This window comes from Polypterus senegalus, chromosome 3, assembly GCF_016835505.1.
Source record: "Polypterus senegalus isolate Bchr_013 chromosome 3, ASM1683550v1, whole genome shotgun sequence".
NCBI lineage: Eukaryota > Metazoa > Chordata > Cladistia > Polypteriformes > Polypteridae > Polypterus > Polypterus senegalus.
In genome coordinates this window covers 25194124-25211228 of record NC_053156.1, presented here as the reverse complement: position 1 = coordinate 25211228, position 17105 = coordinate 25194124, and the positions used below count along the sequence as shown (strand labels likewise).

The 17105-nt window shown below is 41.9% G+C and overlaps 1 protein-coding gene across 1 annotated transcript; it reads right to left on the bottom strand.

Moving 5' to 3' along the window:
- Positions 1 to 6840: 6840 nt before the first annotated feature.
- On the bottom strand, positions 6841 to 17025 carry LOC120526438 (C-type mannose receptor 2-like; the record flags this gene model as incomplete). Its single annotated transcript, XM_039749609.1, has 4 exons — positions 16971 to 17025; positions 14262 to 14335; positions 9685 to 10038; positions 6841 to 6950 (listed from the first exon to the last, which is right to left on the bottom strand). Coding segments are annotated over exons 2-4 (492 nt in total), but the record flags the coding sequence as incomplete, so codon positions are not given.
- Positions 17026 to 17105: the final 80 nt, after the last annotated feature.

Genomic DNA, 17105 nt, shown 5'->3' with positions numbered 1-17105 from the left:
TTAACAGAGGCAATGGAACTTGTATTATGATTCTTTGTGAACAAATATAGAACACATCTACAAGGTAAATATCAATAGAGTCAAATGTATACAACATATGAGAGCAAGAACAGAAACGTGGCTCATTGTAGTCATTAGAGAGGCTATAGGATATCAGTTTCCAGTGTTTAACCTGGATATTATCTACAGGATCAGTCTGCGGTTACTCTTCGCAAATTCTGAAATAAATTCATTCATGTCTAGATTTTCTGTGATGTTTTTCTCATGTACCAGAATGACTAAATTTCTCTTCCTAGAATGCAGCATTGTTCAGCGGAGTGGAGTGAGAATGCGGTTCAAAGTAGAGAAAGAGCTTTTGCATGCAGCTGAAGACACACCAATGATGAGTGATGTGACATATAGCGAATGCAACATAGGGAAGGCCTCTTTGTACTGCTGAATGCATTTGTATGCTTCAAAGAGATTATTATCAGCTGGCAGTTTATTGATCAACATTGCTTTTGCCACAGCAGTTTCATTTTGCAAGCTCATGCTATTTTGCTCTGTGCCTGCAAGTGCCTGAAGTGGTTTCAGGAGAGAATAATCAAGAAATAATTCTGATTTTGGCAAGAGAAGCGATGTGGCCCTCAATAATTCAAAATTTCTCTGAGAGACTCTTGTCTCCATTTCCACAATAGCTCTATCAAGAATGCTGAACATAGGCCTTTTAAAAGTCTGATTAGGAGCAATTTGTTCATCAGAGTCACCATGCCCAAGCGTAGACACGACAATACTATCATCAAGCTGTAAATTAACTTTCTGTTTCCTTTTGAACGAATTGGTAGGCCTGCTTGAACGCTGAGAGAAATGCTCCTCCCAGAATGAGTCGCATCTCATCTCCTTCAGTGTGGCAAGTGAAGCTGTTACCACCTCCACAGCAGTGCACAAATCCACCGCATGCGCCTGTAGAATTGCATTGGCTGGTTTCAGCACAACGAGCACATGAAAGAGGAATTTTCCTGTATTGAAGAAATTCTGCTTTTTTAATTGGGTCAAAAGACCACATGCCCTCTATGCAAATGTCAAAAGGGGCAGTGTCAGCCTCTGCTACCTCTGAAAGAAGCCCCCTTATAGCTTCCTCATTGTTGACAATGGACTTTGTGACATCATAATGACTGGTCCACCGTATTTCTAGAAGTCTTTTCAGTGTGTGTGTGTATTGTATGTGTGTGAAACATAATGTCTGTGACAAAATGTGTTCAATGAATTTGACCAGTCAAAGAACTTCTTAGCCAGAAATTCTGATTCCATTGCATGTATCACTGCTAAATGTAGCTGGTGGTTGTAGCAGTGTACATATGGAATGTACTTACCAACTTTGTTTTGTAACAAATCCTGGACACCACTACTCGTTTTCCCAGTATAGCAACATTATATAATTTCACCATTAGTTTATTTCACTGGTTACTCTGAATGCCAGGCCAGGCCACCAGAAAAGCTCCAGCTGATTGTAAACGTCAGTCCAGCTCTGCCTATCAGACAGTCTTGGTGTAACAATCCCTCCTAATCCACTAACAGCTGTGTCACAGAGGGACTTACAGTGGAGAAGGACAAACAAACTGTGATTGCCTTTACTTCACTATTGGCACGTGGCCTTATCTTAGTCAATTGGAAAAATCCTAACCCACCTCTGTTAAGTCAGAGAGTAACTGATGTTATATGCTATTTGAAACTGGAAAAAAATGAAATTCTCACTTAGAGGATCTGAGCAAAACTTTTTTTTAAACCCGGCAGGACCTAATCAGTAACATTTTAGAATAAGCATTTATATTAGAGATTAGGACATCCAGGGCAGATCAGTGGTGCAGTGGGTAGCACTGCTGCCTTGCAGTAAGGAGACCTGGGTTCGCTACCTGGGTCCTCCCTGCGTGCAGTTTGCATGTTCTCCCTGTGTCTGCATGGGTTTCCTCCCACAGTCCAAAGACATGCAAGTCAGGAGCATTGGCAATTCTAAAGTATGTGTGCACACCCTATGGTGGGCTGGCGCCCTGCCCAGGGTTTGTTTCCTGCCTTGCACCCTGTGTTGGCTGGGATTGTCTCCAGCAGACCCCCATGACCCTGTAGTTAGTATATAGCGGGTTGGATAATCAATGGATGGACTTCCTACTCTCACCAGTTTTACTCTGGCTGTTGGCCGTCCTCTCTTTCTCATGGTTGGGGGTTAATTTAAATTTAGTTTTGTTACATCATGACTTGATTGTATGGAATGTTACATGTTTTTAATAAATTCCATAAAAGAAAAACAACAGTCATACCCGTGCCACAGTAAGTCAGCAGCATCATAATTTCAATTACATTAGGTCTATGAATCCCTGTATGTACAATAATTACAACTAGTAGGACAGAAATGTCAACGTTCTTCAACAACAATGGGTGTGAGATCTCCAAAAATAATCCGGACCTTCACTAACCTGCCTAGGAGAGGGCAACCTTAAGCTCAGCCAGGCACCAAATACTACCTGCTGCAAATATGAGGAGCTGGCAAAACAAACCAAAATGTCCACAAATAAATCAAAAAGCCCCACAAGAGGGAGGATAACCATCAACTCCTGGCTTGTGAACAAAAAGGGCAACAAGGAATCAAGTCAAGTGGTTTTATTATCAGACCATCCATACACCCTATTGTAGCCAACAATGCCACAAAATAAAGTTCCCCTGCACCCCAATGCACCATACACATAACTACAGGACAGGTGCAAGACAGGTAAAGAATGATATCATACTGTAATAGATCAGACATAAATAAGTAAATGACAGGTATCTGAATGGATAGTGATAAAGTAAACAAGATACGGTAGTAATCTTATATATAAACATCTACACGTGGAAGTGTGTGTGTTCGTCCAGCCCGGAAGTGAGAGGTGGAGTCGGGGTAAGAGCTCCACCTCCGAGGATACACAATCAATCAATCAATCAACTTTTATTTATATAGCACATATTCATACAAAAAAATGTAGCTCAAAGCGAGCATGTCGGCAAAGCGAAACTTCTGAAGAAAGAGTCACTCGCTTAGCGGCTAATACAGAAGTGAGGTGATCACATCGGCAAAACAGTACTCCTTTTTCTCCTGTCCTCCCGCCGTGAATACAGAAGCGAGTAAAGCACGCTGGCAAAGGGAAACCTCTGAACAAAGACAGCTGCTTAGCCACTAATGCACAAATGATGCAAGCACATTGGCAACATGAATCCTCCTAGGAGAGAGATGCCCAGAATCATTTCTTTCAATTACCTGACATCTCTACATTTCATTTTTTTTCTGATGAGCAGCAGCTATCATGTATATAGTCAGAGTACTAGGAGCAGATCTGAGGAAGAGGGCAGCATAGAGTTCAGTGTCAGACAGTCAAGTAGTAGAAGCTGTTAGAGAACCTTCCAGAGCTACTTCAGATGTTACTTGTGTTTCTAAATGGATGAGTAGTAATTTTCTCAAACTAAATGAGGAGAAATCGGAAATCTTAGTGATTGGCAAAAATGGATATAATGAGGGTATTAGAAATAAACTTGATGCATTAGGATTAAAAGTCAAGACGGAGGTAAAGAATTTAGGGGTAACTATTGACTCTGACCTGAATTTTAAATCACATATTAATCAGAGTACTTGGACAGCATTTTTTCACTTAAGAAATATGCCAAAATTAGACCCCTTATAACTTTGCAAGATGCTGAAAAATTAGTTCACGCTTTTGTTTTTAGTTGGCTAGATTACTGTAATGCACTCCTCTCTGGACTACAGAAAAAATACATCAATCAGTTACAATGAGTGCAGAATGCAGCTGCCATAATCTTAACTAAAAAGAGAATATCTGAGCACATCACACCAGTCTTAGCGTCATTACACTGGTTACCTGTGCCATTTAGAATTCACTTTAAAATACTGCTTATGGTTTACAAAGCCTTAAATAATCTGCTCCATCCTATATTTCAGAATGTCTGTCTGCTTAGAATTCCAAGAGCTAAACTTGAAAGAAGTGCTGAGGCCGCCTTCTGCTGTTATGCACCTAAAATCTGGAAGAGCTGACCGACCGAAATTCACCAGGGCTGATACGGTGGAGCACTTTAAAAAAAACTGCTAAAAACCCCTTATTGTAACAAGACTTTCTCAGAGCTTCATTTTAGTGTAACCCTGTTATTCTGTATATGTATTGAATTATCATTTTTATCATATCTCTACAATCCATACTGACCCCTACTTTCTCTTCTGTTCTTTTTCCGGTTCTCTGTGCTGGTGATCTGTGCCCCCACCACCTGATCAGGACACCGTGCAGTCCCTCCATTGATGGATTGAAGGCCAGAGGTCCGCATGACCAGCATCATCTAATTCTTCCACGTGAAGCCTGTAAACCATGAGGACTGATTGAGATCCTTTATGTCAGGTAGAATGCCCGGGGGTGGCTGGGTGGTCTTGTAGCTTTGGGACCACCACAGATTTAGTTTTTTTCTCCAACCATCTGGAGTTTTTTTTTTTGTTTTTTCTGTCTTCCCTGGCCATCGGACCATACTGTATTCTTTGTTAATTAGCATTTCCAAATTTGTATATATTTTTTTCTTTTTTCTTTCTTCATCCTGCAAAGCACTTTACGCTACATCATTTGTATGCTATAGAAATAAATATTGATGTTGTTGTACAGAACCTTCTGCCAAATGCAAGTGGGACAAAGAGACCATGTGGAGAGCCTCTCACATTGTTGTAGGCTTTGTAAATCTTTATGAATTAAAAATTTATGAAAAAAGGAATTTAGAAAAAATGCTTAACAGAGCAGAAGAAATGCCAAAGGATCCTCACTGGCCAGCGTGGAAGAGGCTCAAATGAGTAGAGCTAGTTCTCCCAGCTACTAGCTGCTGGCATCGTTCTACTCAATCCCTAAAATGGGGGACTGGCTTTAAATTTTCAAACTACATCAAAATACTCTACAAGTGAAAAGGTGATCCTTAAACAATAAAGGCAACAAAGAATTTTTATAAATGAACTGTTTTTCACACAAATCAATCCATCCATCCATCCATCCTCTTTCGATTATCCAAGACCGGGTTGCGGGGGCAGCAGCTTGAGCAGAGATGCCCAGAGTTCCCTCCATCAAGGAAAGAGTAAATGGAGTAAACGGCAAAAAATGAACAAAAAAAAGGACCTGCCTAAAAAAGGCAACAAATCCCAAACACAAATTCAGGAGCCAATCCACAAAGCAAAGCAAGAAATAATCCAACTAAACAGACAAATCAAGAAATATAATCCTGACAGACAACTCCCCTAAACTCAACACACCCCTCCTGAAGGCCTCAATTTTACCCCTTCAAAAGCTAGATGGAGGTCTCAGAAGTGGGCCTGCCTCTTGGGGAATCAACCACAGAAAACAAGCCACAGACTCACATTTGTACACCAGCAAGAATAACAAAATTTATTTCTTGTGTAGCCCAAAATCACACAAGGAATGCCTCAATGGGCTTTAACGGGGTCTGCTTTTTGACAGCCTCTAGCCCTGATTACCTAAGAAATTTTAATAAAACATTAAACTAAAGTCAAAAATGAAATCCTCACGAATAAAAACCTCGAAAACAGACAAGAACATACATATGAAAGTGGCTGATACCACACTTGCTAATGTGTAGCCATAGGACAGAGGTGTGTGATGTGTGACGTTGTCGATCATTCTGTATAAAGGTCCGTGTCGGATACTTCCAGATCTATTTACTATTGGGACTGGAACATTGATACTGGGAGGACTGGAGGTACATGTGTTTTCTAGATTTTATAATAACTACTAGGCTCACCCGCCTTTCAAGTCGACCGACTTTTAAGTTGACCACTTCTTAAGGCAATTCAATATGTACATCAATTTGATATTTTATACAAACTCATTAATTTGGTTATATTGCATTTGAGCGGTATTACTTTAATACTCGTAGTTTCTGTTATTTTTGTGATGAAATTTAATTTTTTTTTTATATTGAGGTCGCCCTTTTGAACTCCCTGATATTTACTACGCGGTGATGCATTTGTACTCCATCAACATTAATTATTTCCAGAGACATCATTTTGTCTATTTTTCCAGCGCATCGCGCACAAAAGCAAGGGAACGATTGAGCACCAGAACTCTGCTCACATCATGTCGCTTCGTACCGCAAGCTGCAAGTAGTAAGTCTGTGATAAGCGGAATACCGCTACGCTTTCCACCCACGGGATGGAAGGACAATCCCATCCGCTTTTATATAATAAGAAAGAAGAAGATATCGCACAGTCTGGAGTAGAAAATCATCTTTTACCTGGAAATAACGAAACTACAAATCCCATCGTGCATTGCAAAATGGACAGGGCGTGTGTGAAACTCCGTGCCTGCGTAGCACTCACGGGACGGAAGGACATCCCGACCGCTTTTATATAGTAAGAAGATAGTCAGTTACCTTACATGAATTTTCAGAAATGGCTTAAACTAAACTCTCTACCTCAGATTCCCTAATTTAAACAGTTCTTATCTTCATCCCCTTTTATCCGGATGTATTCAGAGGTCCTTTTATATATTCTATGACCCTTCAACTTTTTTGTGTTTCTTTGTAGGATCAGACTCCCAAACATGAAATTATTTGAAATTATTAATTTCCATAGAAAATGACACCCAGCTGAACTTAAATGGCTATGAAATTAAAAGACATTCACTGACCTGTGACTACTGAACCAGTGGCCATGTCAAGTTGGATGTTGCACTTTGTGGGGACCACTGTAAAATTGTAGACACTGTCTGGGATCATATCCATCACAACAGTTCCTGTGACATTGCCCGTGATAATAGTCTTAATTTGACTTGTGGGTCCTCTTGCTGTTACTGTGTAGGAGACCACTGGTCCGGGAGCTTGAGTCCAGTTAAGTGTTAATGAAGAACAAGTGACATCAGAGAAGGTCAAAACTCCTGAATATGCATCTGGAGAAGATATGAAAGGGAAATCCCAAAAAAGGAAATGTTCATTAAAAACTCAAGTAATATTTACCATTATATGTTTTTCAGCATTCAGCCAGAGTTAAACTTCTGTGCAGTCTGACCTTGTGTAGGGTTGCTCAGCTGGCAGGAATTGGTTATTGGCATATACTTGCCACCACTCTGGCAGGAAAAAAATGTACTTCAGAAGTATTTTTTAGGAAGAAGAACACCAGTATGAACTGATATGCTGGGAGGACGGGGCTGCCAAAAATGTTTTTCTGTAGTGTGCAGAGCTCTAAAACTGAAAACCCCATGAACACCATTTACATTAGATTAGATTAGATTAGATCTTTATTGTTACATACACTAAAAGAGCATAGTAAATTTTTTGTGCCACAGTTGCCAGGGATGGGTGGGCAGTGAAAAATTTACAAATAATTTATCTATTATATCCACTTTAATAAAAGGACAAGTGCCTGTGTGTCTGTCAGCGTGTCTGTCTGGTTGCTATGTCTCTGTCAATTCATCAGATGACGTTGCATTGCATTTGTCATTCCAAAAGATGACACATCACAGTCATTAATACTGCCTTTACAAATCCCATACCAAATGGAAAATAACAGGGACATATGCATTGCATGTGTCATTCCAACAGATGGTGCCTCACAAATTTTAATATTGCTTTTACACATCCCATACCAAATAGCAAAATAGAGACATATGTATTGCATTTGCCATTCCAACAGATGGCATAGCACAAACATTAATAGCAAAAAACAGAGAGACAGACATTGCATTTGTCTTTCAGACAGATGGCATATCACAATCATTAAGTTATTGGGGAAAAGGGGATAAAGGCAAAATAGATTACCATCATGAAAAATCACCTCCATCCCTCCAAGGAAATGTTCTCTTGGAGCACTTTTAGCCACAGACTCATTCGACTACAATGTGCTAAGAAGCAGCTATGGGGGTCTTTTGTGCCCACTGCTATCAGGCAATTCAATGTTCCCACCCAATGTACTCACTAAGTTTATTTTTGTTTATTTACTAATTGATTGATTGATTGGCTGTATTTTTGGCCCTGTGAGTCTATATCCTTATTTTTTTTAGGTTTCTTCTGCTGTATGCATCTAAATTTCCCCATTGGGTAATAGTTTAATGTAACTGGTGGGTTTCCTTATCCTTTAAGAGAAGGCCATAATGTCATAAGGAATATATAGGAAGTTAGAACATTAGAACACTCTAGATGAGAACAGGCCATTCAGCCCAAATAAGCTTGCCAGTCCTATCCACTTATTTCTTCCAAAAAAACATCAAGTCGAGTTTTGAAAGTCCCTAATGTCCTCCTGTCTACCACACTACTTGCTTGCTTATTTCAAGTGTCTATCGTTCTTTTTTGTAAAGAAAGCCTTCCTAATATTTGTGTGAAATTTACCGTTCACAAGTTTCCAACTGTGTCCCTGTATTCTTGATGAACTAATTTTAAAGTCACCGTCACGATCCACTGGACTAATTCCCTTCATCATTTTAAACACTTCAGTCAGGTCTCCTCTTAATCTCCTTTTCCTTAAACTGTAAAGGCTCAGCTCTTTTAATCTTTCCTCATAACTCATCCTCTGTAGCCCTGAATCAGCCTAGTCGCTCTTCTCTGGACTTTTTGCAGCACTGGAGACCAAAACTTCACCCGGGACTCCAGATGAGGCCTCACCAGTGTGTTATAAAGCTTGAGCAGAACCTCCTGTGACTTGTACTCCACACATCAAGGCGCTATATAACCTGACATTCTGTTAGCCTTCTTAATGGCTTCTGAAGACTGTCGGGAAGTTGATAGCTTAGAGTCCACTATGACTCCTAAATCCTACTCATAAGGTGAACTCTCGATTTTCCGACCATCCTTTGTGTATTCAAACCTCACATTTTTACCTCCTATTTGTAATACTAATAATACGTGTAAGAGAAGAGGTGTGCCAGCGCTCCAAGCCCCTCATCTGTCAAAGATCATTTAAGCCAGGTCCAGTGGGCCAGCTGGAGGATTGTTTTATCTCTTTATTTTAATATTTTGTACCTCTCTGTGTCTACTATTATTTTGGTAATAAATAAACATTTATTTATACTCTTTGGCTTCCTTGGTAAACTCAAAAGCTCCCTTCCAGCCAAACTGGTGACACCAAATTATACAAAAAAAATACACTGGGGAATCAACACAGGAACCAAAAGTGATAAAACTAATAAGTCCTCCCCTGTAAACAAAGTTTGGGAATCTAGGAGATCTTTAGGCTTCTTTCAATCAACTATAAATTAGCCTTTCATAAACTTATTTATGCCAGTCTGGAACTGAATCCAGAATTCTCTAATTATATTCCATGGGGACTATAAGTCAGGTCACCAAGAGCAAGTCATCTCCACTTCCTGGAATCGACAGGGCAAACATACAATAGAACCTTTTAGACTTTGGCTTGAAATAAATTAGAAAATTCCTGCTTTTCTGCCTTGAATTGGATCACAAGCATTTGTTCCATCTTACTTGGCACATCTTTTACCTTTATCAAAGGCATTTTGCCTCCATAAACTCAGATTTTTATTGCTTTTCTGTATTTTTCATATTTTCCTTTTAATTCTTTTCATTGATTGCATTGTGAATGAGAAAATAATCATAAGCAGGATTTTGATATACTAGTTGTATATGGCAAATAAAACTTGAGCTTGAACTTTAAGAGTAATAGACGGTGAATACCTTCTTGGCACAAGAATGGCAGGAGATTTGTGCAGAGATAATTGTTCCATGTTCTGTCAGGATAGACTGACACACAGTTTTCATTGGCAAAGTTTGGCTCCCCTGGACACCAATTTGTGTACGTCAATAGACTTCCATCCACCCACGTAAAGCTACCACCTGAAGGGCGGCTCGCGCCGACCCAGAGAGTGAGACCCGTGGCAGGAATGGATTGTGTTTTCAGGGATGATTTAATGACGGCCAGATCTTCAAAGCAAGACATGCAGGAGCTTCTAGCTGCACTCCAGGTCAGACTTTGGCTTTGCATATAAAAGCGTTTCCTGGCATTGTCTGGGTCTACAGATGCAATCAGACCTGGAAAAAATAAAATAAATGAATATAAGAATAAGTAGTGTTGATCATGAGGCAGGTGGTGAAACATAGAGACAACGGGGCACCACCTTAGAACAGAGTGCTGACAGATATGGCATCGTTTCAGAGCAACCCTATGTATTAGATAAACAGACATAGATAGGGGCAGCACGGTGGTGCAGTGGGTAGCGCTGCTGCCTCGCAGTTAGGAGACGCCAGTTCGCTTCCAGGGTCCTCCCTGTGTGGAGTTTGTATGTTCTCCCCGTGCCTGCGTGGGTTTGCTCCAGTTTCCTCCCACAGTCCAAAGGCATGCAGGTTAGGTGCATTGGCGATCCTAAATTTTTCCTAGTGTGTGTGTGTGTGTGTGTGTGTGTGTGTGTGTGCGCGCCCTGCCCGGGGTTTGTTTCCTGCCTTGCACCCTGTGTTGGCTGGGATTGGCTCCAGCAGACGCCGTGAACCTGTAGTTAGGATATAGCGGGTTGGGTAATGGATGAATGGTAATGTCTTAGTAAAATATATATATCTACATATACCCCTCAAAAAATGTAAAGGACCCCATTTTAATGAGAGTATAGCATCAAGTCAATGAAACGTCTTGTCAGTTAAGTAGCAGAGGAGGTTATTCATCAGTTTTTAGCTGCTTTGATGTTAATGAAATTAACAACAAGTGCACTAGAGGGGCAACAATGAGAAGACCCCCAAAACAGGAATGAATGGTGTAACAGGTGGAGGGAGGCCACTGACATTTTTCCCTCCTTATCTGTCCTTTCACTCGTTTTGCATTTGGCTACGGTCAGTGTCACTACTGGTAGCATGAGGCCATACCTGGACCCTACAGAAACTGGCACAGGTAGTCCAACTTCTCCAGGATGGTAGGCACATCAATACGTGGCATTGCCAGAAGGTTTGCTGTGTCTCCCAGCACAGTCTCAAGGGCAAGGAGGAGATTCCAGGAGACAGGCAGTTGCTCTCGGAGAGCTGGACAGGCCCCTAGTAGAAGGTCCTTAACCCATCAGCAGGACTGACCGGTATCTGCTCTTTTGGGCAAGGAGGAACAGGATGAGCACTGCCAGAGCCTACAAAATGACCTCCAGCTGGCAGGCCACTGGTGTGAATGTCTCTGAGCAAACAATCAGAAACAGACTTCATGAGGGTGGCCTGAGGGCCCGATGTCCTCTAGTGGGCCCTGTGCTGACTGCCTGGCACCATGGAGCTCGATTGGTATTTGCCATAGAATACCAGAATTGGCAGGTCCACCACTGGTGCTCTGTGCTTTTCACAGATGAGAGGAGGTTCACCCTGAGCACATGTGACAGACGTGAAAGGGTCTGGAGAAACCGTGGAGAACGTTATGCTGCCTGTAACATCGTTCAGCATGACCGGTTTGGTGGTGGGTCAGTGATGGTATATCTGGGGAGGCATATCCATGGAGGGACACACAGACCTCTACAGGCTAGAAAACAGCACCTTGACTGCCATTAGGTATCATGATGAAATCCTTGGACCCATTGTCACACCCAATGCCCCGGCCTCATGTGGAGAGAGTATGCAGGCAGTTCCTGGAGGATGAAGGAATTGATACCATTGACTGGCCCCCACGCTCTGCTCACCTGACCTCAATCCAGTAAAACACCTCTGGAATGTTATGTTTTGGTCCATCCGACGCCACCAGGTTGGACCTCAGACTGTACGGGAGCTCATTGCTCTGGTCGAGCATAAAAGCACGTGGGGGGGAGGGGAGGTAATACAAACTACTGAGCACGATTTGGAGTTGCTGCTATTAAATTTCGGCAAAATGGACGAGCCTGCCTGCCTGCCTACTGCATCATTTTTTCACTTTGATTTTCGGGTGTCTTTGAATTCAGCCCTCTGTAGGTTGATCATTTTCATTTCCATCAAACGATGTGCCATCTTTTTGTTCCTAACACATTGTCAGTCCATAGCATTAGAGATAGCCAGCAGGATTTATTTTTCCCATTGTGATCTGATGTGTTTTCAAAGTGTTCCTTTAATTTTTTTGAGCAGTTTATATTTTATATGCAGAATGTCACCATCATCAAAAGGCACATCTTTAGTTGGTGGTTTAAATAGATAACTATTGAAATAATGTAAGGTTTTAGTAACAATAAGCGTTTCACTTCTCATAATATTTAGAGTATTGCAATCAATCAGTAAAGACTGCTAATACAGCCAGATTCCTGCTTATCTTTTGAAATGGCAACCCCTCAAGAGCGTATTTTTCTGAGACAGTCTTGTAACAGACGTTGCTATAACTCAACATTCTCAAATTTTGAATTCAGGGTCCTAAATACTTCACTGTCCTCAGTCGCTGAGTCATTGAAGGCTCTGATCAGGGCTCTCGAGAGACTAAGTGAGGAGTCTGAGGGTCTGGGCTTGTGAGTGTCCTGATAAAAACCAACATCCAGGCCTTTAATGACCTCTTGAGCATGGCCATCAGCAGTGTGTCTGTCTGTGGAGAGAGTGTCGACTTCATCGAGAGATTTACTTACCTCAACAGTGACATTCATGTCAATGACGACTCTTCCTATGAAGTCAGTAGAATGATTGGGAGAGCATGGGGGGTCATGAGGTCACTAGAAAGGGGTGTGTGTCTCTGCAAAAGGACGAAGGTCCAAGTCTTTAGAGTCCTGGTGCTTCCTGTTTGTGAGACATGGACGTTATCTGGTGACATGAAATGAAGACTGGACTCCTTTGCTACTGTGTCTCTTCAGAGAATTCTTTGGTACCACTGGTTTGACTTTGTGTTGTTCGTGGAGTCCCGAACGAGGCACGTTACCTGCATTGTCAGGGAGCGTCAGTTACGGCACAACAACCATGTGGTTCCCCAAGAGTGATACAACTTGCAGAATCCTCATTGTTGAGGACCCAAGCAGCTAGACCAGGCCAAGGGGATGCCAACGTAACACCTGGCTGCAGCAGATAGATGGTCATTTCCAGTGGGTGGAACTGGACCGTGTTTCTGACTGGGGGGTTGCCAACCGGGATTCCAAGCTGTTTCATTGTGTGGTGGTTGTAGCAATGTGCTGTACCAGTGCACGCTCCCCAACCTGAGCTGACCTGACCCAGTCCTATCTCCAAGTCTCAATGTACAGGCCTGGCAGTGATGATTCCCCTCAAAGCAACTGGGGTGGCAGGGTTCCATTTACAACTTCACTCTAAGGCAGCAAAAATCCGAGAACCAGGTCTGTCTGTACTTTTTGAACACTATGTGGTTCTAGTTGGAATTTAAATAAAAGCACTTGGCACAGGCACCAGCCACTTGCTGAATGTGTGTGTCCTCATTTGCTTGGCTCATCTCGGTTCATGACTGTTAACAGTTTCAGGCTGAAGAAGCTCCAGTAATGGACAATGGAGCGGGAAGCCAACCCAGACTGTCACGCACTCTCTTGGAGCACTTTTAGCTATACGCCCAATCCTACACAGGGGTCTTTTCTGCCCATTGCTATCAGGCAATTTAACGCATCCTCCCAACGCCCCAAACTAAATGTTTATACCCTTTAAGCTTACTTTGCAATTTCTGCACAATATACATTCATTTTATTTATTATGTATTTATTGATCTATCTATTGATTGGCTGTAGGTTTCTGCTGCTGTATACATGTAAATTTCCCCTTGGGGTTAAAAAGTTTATCCAATCTAACCTAATCTGGATGTCATCACACACACACTTTGTAGAGACGGCCTTGACAGTAAACATTTTATGAGCCCACTACATTTTTTATTGTTAGGTGCCCACTACCTTTACCACAAAGTCTGTAAGGACAAGCTTCTGCCACACTACTGGGCCTCCAACCACCATCATTTTCTTCCATGCCATTTATTTCTATTGCAGTTTTACAGTTTTATTATATCTTTCTTCTTTTCACCATCAGCATAAAATTCTTCTCATATTCTAGTATCCCAAAGCATTTTAAAACTACAGATATTCAGAACCATAATGTGAGTTAGACATCAAATAAACCAGTAACCCTATGGTTTAAAGCCCAGTCTCTCACAATACACCGTACTGTGACAATCACCGACAACAAGTCACACCCTCTGTCTCCATCATCAATGGCAACAGACCCAAAACTGTCCATGATGAAGGCCCATATTCACCTGAAAACATTCATTTTCCAATCTAATTCACTTTTGTCCATATTCACTCTGATAGGTTGAAACAGAATGGTGCCAGAAACATCCAGAGGAAAGGGCAGGCACTCACCGAGCAAGATGAAGAGACTCTTCCTCATGGCAGGGCCTTCCAGAGGAGCTGGACAGATAGAAGGGGAGTCGTCTCTGAAAAAGTACAAGACACTGTAAGGCTGCAGATGTTCTCCTGGGAACCATTGAACAAAATGAAATATACTCTTTTGTGATTAAAAGAAAAATCCATATTCTGAAAAGTCTGAAAGTGACACAGAATTACCACCATAGTCTTAGATACCCCAGCCTAAGAGCTTGCTGCTCTGCCAGACTTTGAAATGCTGGCCTGTACTGAATCCATATTGCCCCAGAGTTATTGTACATTTATCTTCTGGTTAGTCATCTTCCAACCTGCTTAGTCCTGAAGAGGGTTGTGGGGGTCTGCTGGAGCCTTTCCCAGCTAGCATTGGGCACAAGGCAGGAACAAACCCAGGAGAGGGTGCCAGTCCATCATGGGGTGAACAAACACACCCCAACCACACACACGGGTTAATTTAGTATCATCAATCCACGTAACCTTTATGTCTTTGGACTGTGGGAGGACACAGAAGTACCCAGAGGAAACCCACACAGATACGGGGAGAACATGCAAACTTCACACAGGGAGGGCTGGGGATGCTAACCTGGCCACCCTTACAGTGAGCGCTACCACTGCACCACTGTGCTGCCCCATTATTGTACCTCTCTATTCTTACAGCTTGTTCCAGTTCATCTCTGGATTGAGATCTAATGAGCTGGAAAGCCATTGCTTTAAGGTCTCTTTAGTATCTGATCACTCAGCCATTCCAGGACCTTGTTACCCACATGGCATACAGTAGCATCCTGCTAGAAAAGCACAAGTGGCAACAGGGTACACTGCTTTCTTGAAGTGATACACCAACTAACACTCAATAACCCAGAAAGACAAAGAGAAAACATGCTTTCAGAAAGGTTTGAAAAATTCTTAAAAAATCTTAAACTGAAATCTCTCATTTATAAAAGTATTTAGACCCTTTGCAGTGGCACTCCAAATTGTGTTCATGTGCATCCAGTTTGCTTTGATTCTCTTTGAGAAGTTTTTATAATTTGATTTGAATCCAACTGTGGCGACTGAATAGGCATAGTTTAAGGCAAGCAGATCTAAACGTTGGTAAAGTTTAGAGTATTCCCTCAAGAATTGTGAAATGGAAGAAGTAGAACCACCAGGACTCTTCCTAGAGTTATCCATCCAACCCAACTAAGTAACACCAGTGTCATCAGAAGGTCACCTTCGAAGTTCCTCCGCACATATATTGTTCCAACTCGGACTGAGAGAGGCCACTGCCATTAACTGTCTTGTCTTGTCTTACACAGTTCAGAGAAACTGTCCAGTGAGGGCAACTGACTTCACCCCTTCTGGTCTCTGAGCCATAAAAGCATGACTTCCCGGAAGGTGGCAACACTTCTCACCTTCTCACCCAAGTGAGCAGAGCAAAGGAGCTCCTCAATCACACAGATGGAGAAACACTTAGAAATTGTCATGCTACATTATTTTGTTGGCAACTGTTTTTGTTTCATTTTCAGGCTATAAAGCGCTTGTTTCTGTTTGGTCCTTTAAGTAAATGGGGAGTGCCAGAGTAACGCTTGAAAATTTTTTAGTCAAGCCTGTCATTCTCTCAGATAACCATACTGGGAAAGAAGGTTCTTGGTCAAAGCAGTGACCAAAAAACAAGTGGTCACTCTAGCAGAGCTCCAGATGTCCTCTGCTGATATGGGAGAATCTTTTGGAAGGACAGCCATCTCAGCAGCACTCCATCAATCGAGCATTTAAGATAGAGTGGACAGACACGCTTGAAGAAAAAAGACATATGAAAGTTTAAAGTGCACCTGAGCTGCAGGGTAAAGGAGACTGGTCAGATTTCAGGGAAGGATGAGCATAGCCAAATGCAGAGAGGTCTTTGGGAAAAACCTGTTCCAAAGTGTTCACTGCCTCAGACTGGGCCAACAGTTCACCAGTCAGCGTAACAATACATACATTGAACATGGAGGGACTTTGGGATAATTCTCTAACTGTTCTTGAGTGGCCCAGCCAAAGCCCAGATTTAAACCCCATAGAACATCTGTGGAGAGACCTGAAGTTTACAAAAGCTTCCCATCCCATCTCATGGAGCCTAAGGGGATCTGCCAGAAAGGACAGGATTAACTACCCAAAAACACGCATGCTAAGCTTGTAGAGACTTACAAAGGAGGCTCGATAGTGGAAAAGCTGCCAAAGGGGCTTCTACAAATTACTGAACTAAGGGTCTGAATACTTCTATGAATAAAAAGGTTTGCAAAGCATCCAGGAAAAATGTTTTTACTTTGTCAATATGGGTTATTGAATGCAGATTGAATGGCAGAAATAGCAAATGTATCCATTTAGAATTAAACATACAACATTATAAAGTGTGCAGAAAGTTAAGGGGTCTATCTATCTATCTATCTATCTATCTATCTATCTATCTATCTATCTATCTATCTATCTATCTATCTATCTATCTATTCCATTTCAGGTCTTCTATCCTGACATACACAAGCTAGGAACCAAGCTTTCATTTGCCCAAAGCACTGGTGCAGTTGTTTTGCTAAAAAAAAAAAAAAAATATTTATTTAATTCAGCAGCATGTGCTTTCAATGTTCACTTACAGTCCAACCCAAAACACCCTAATGCGCCCCCAACCGTTCCGCACCGCCACCTTTCAAGTATCTCCAAAGCCGGTTTCTCACGTACCTTCAGTTGGTCTTCCTGGCCCAGGTGTTCACCAGCTCTGCTGAGCTCTCTGCTGCTGCTCTCTGGCACATCTGGTGTGATTGTATGTCTTCAAATTGCATCCCTGCCTATACTTTGCATCTATAATTACCCATG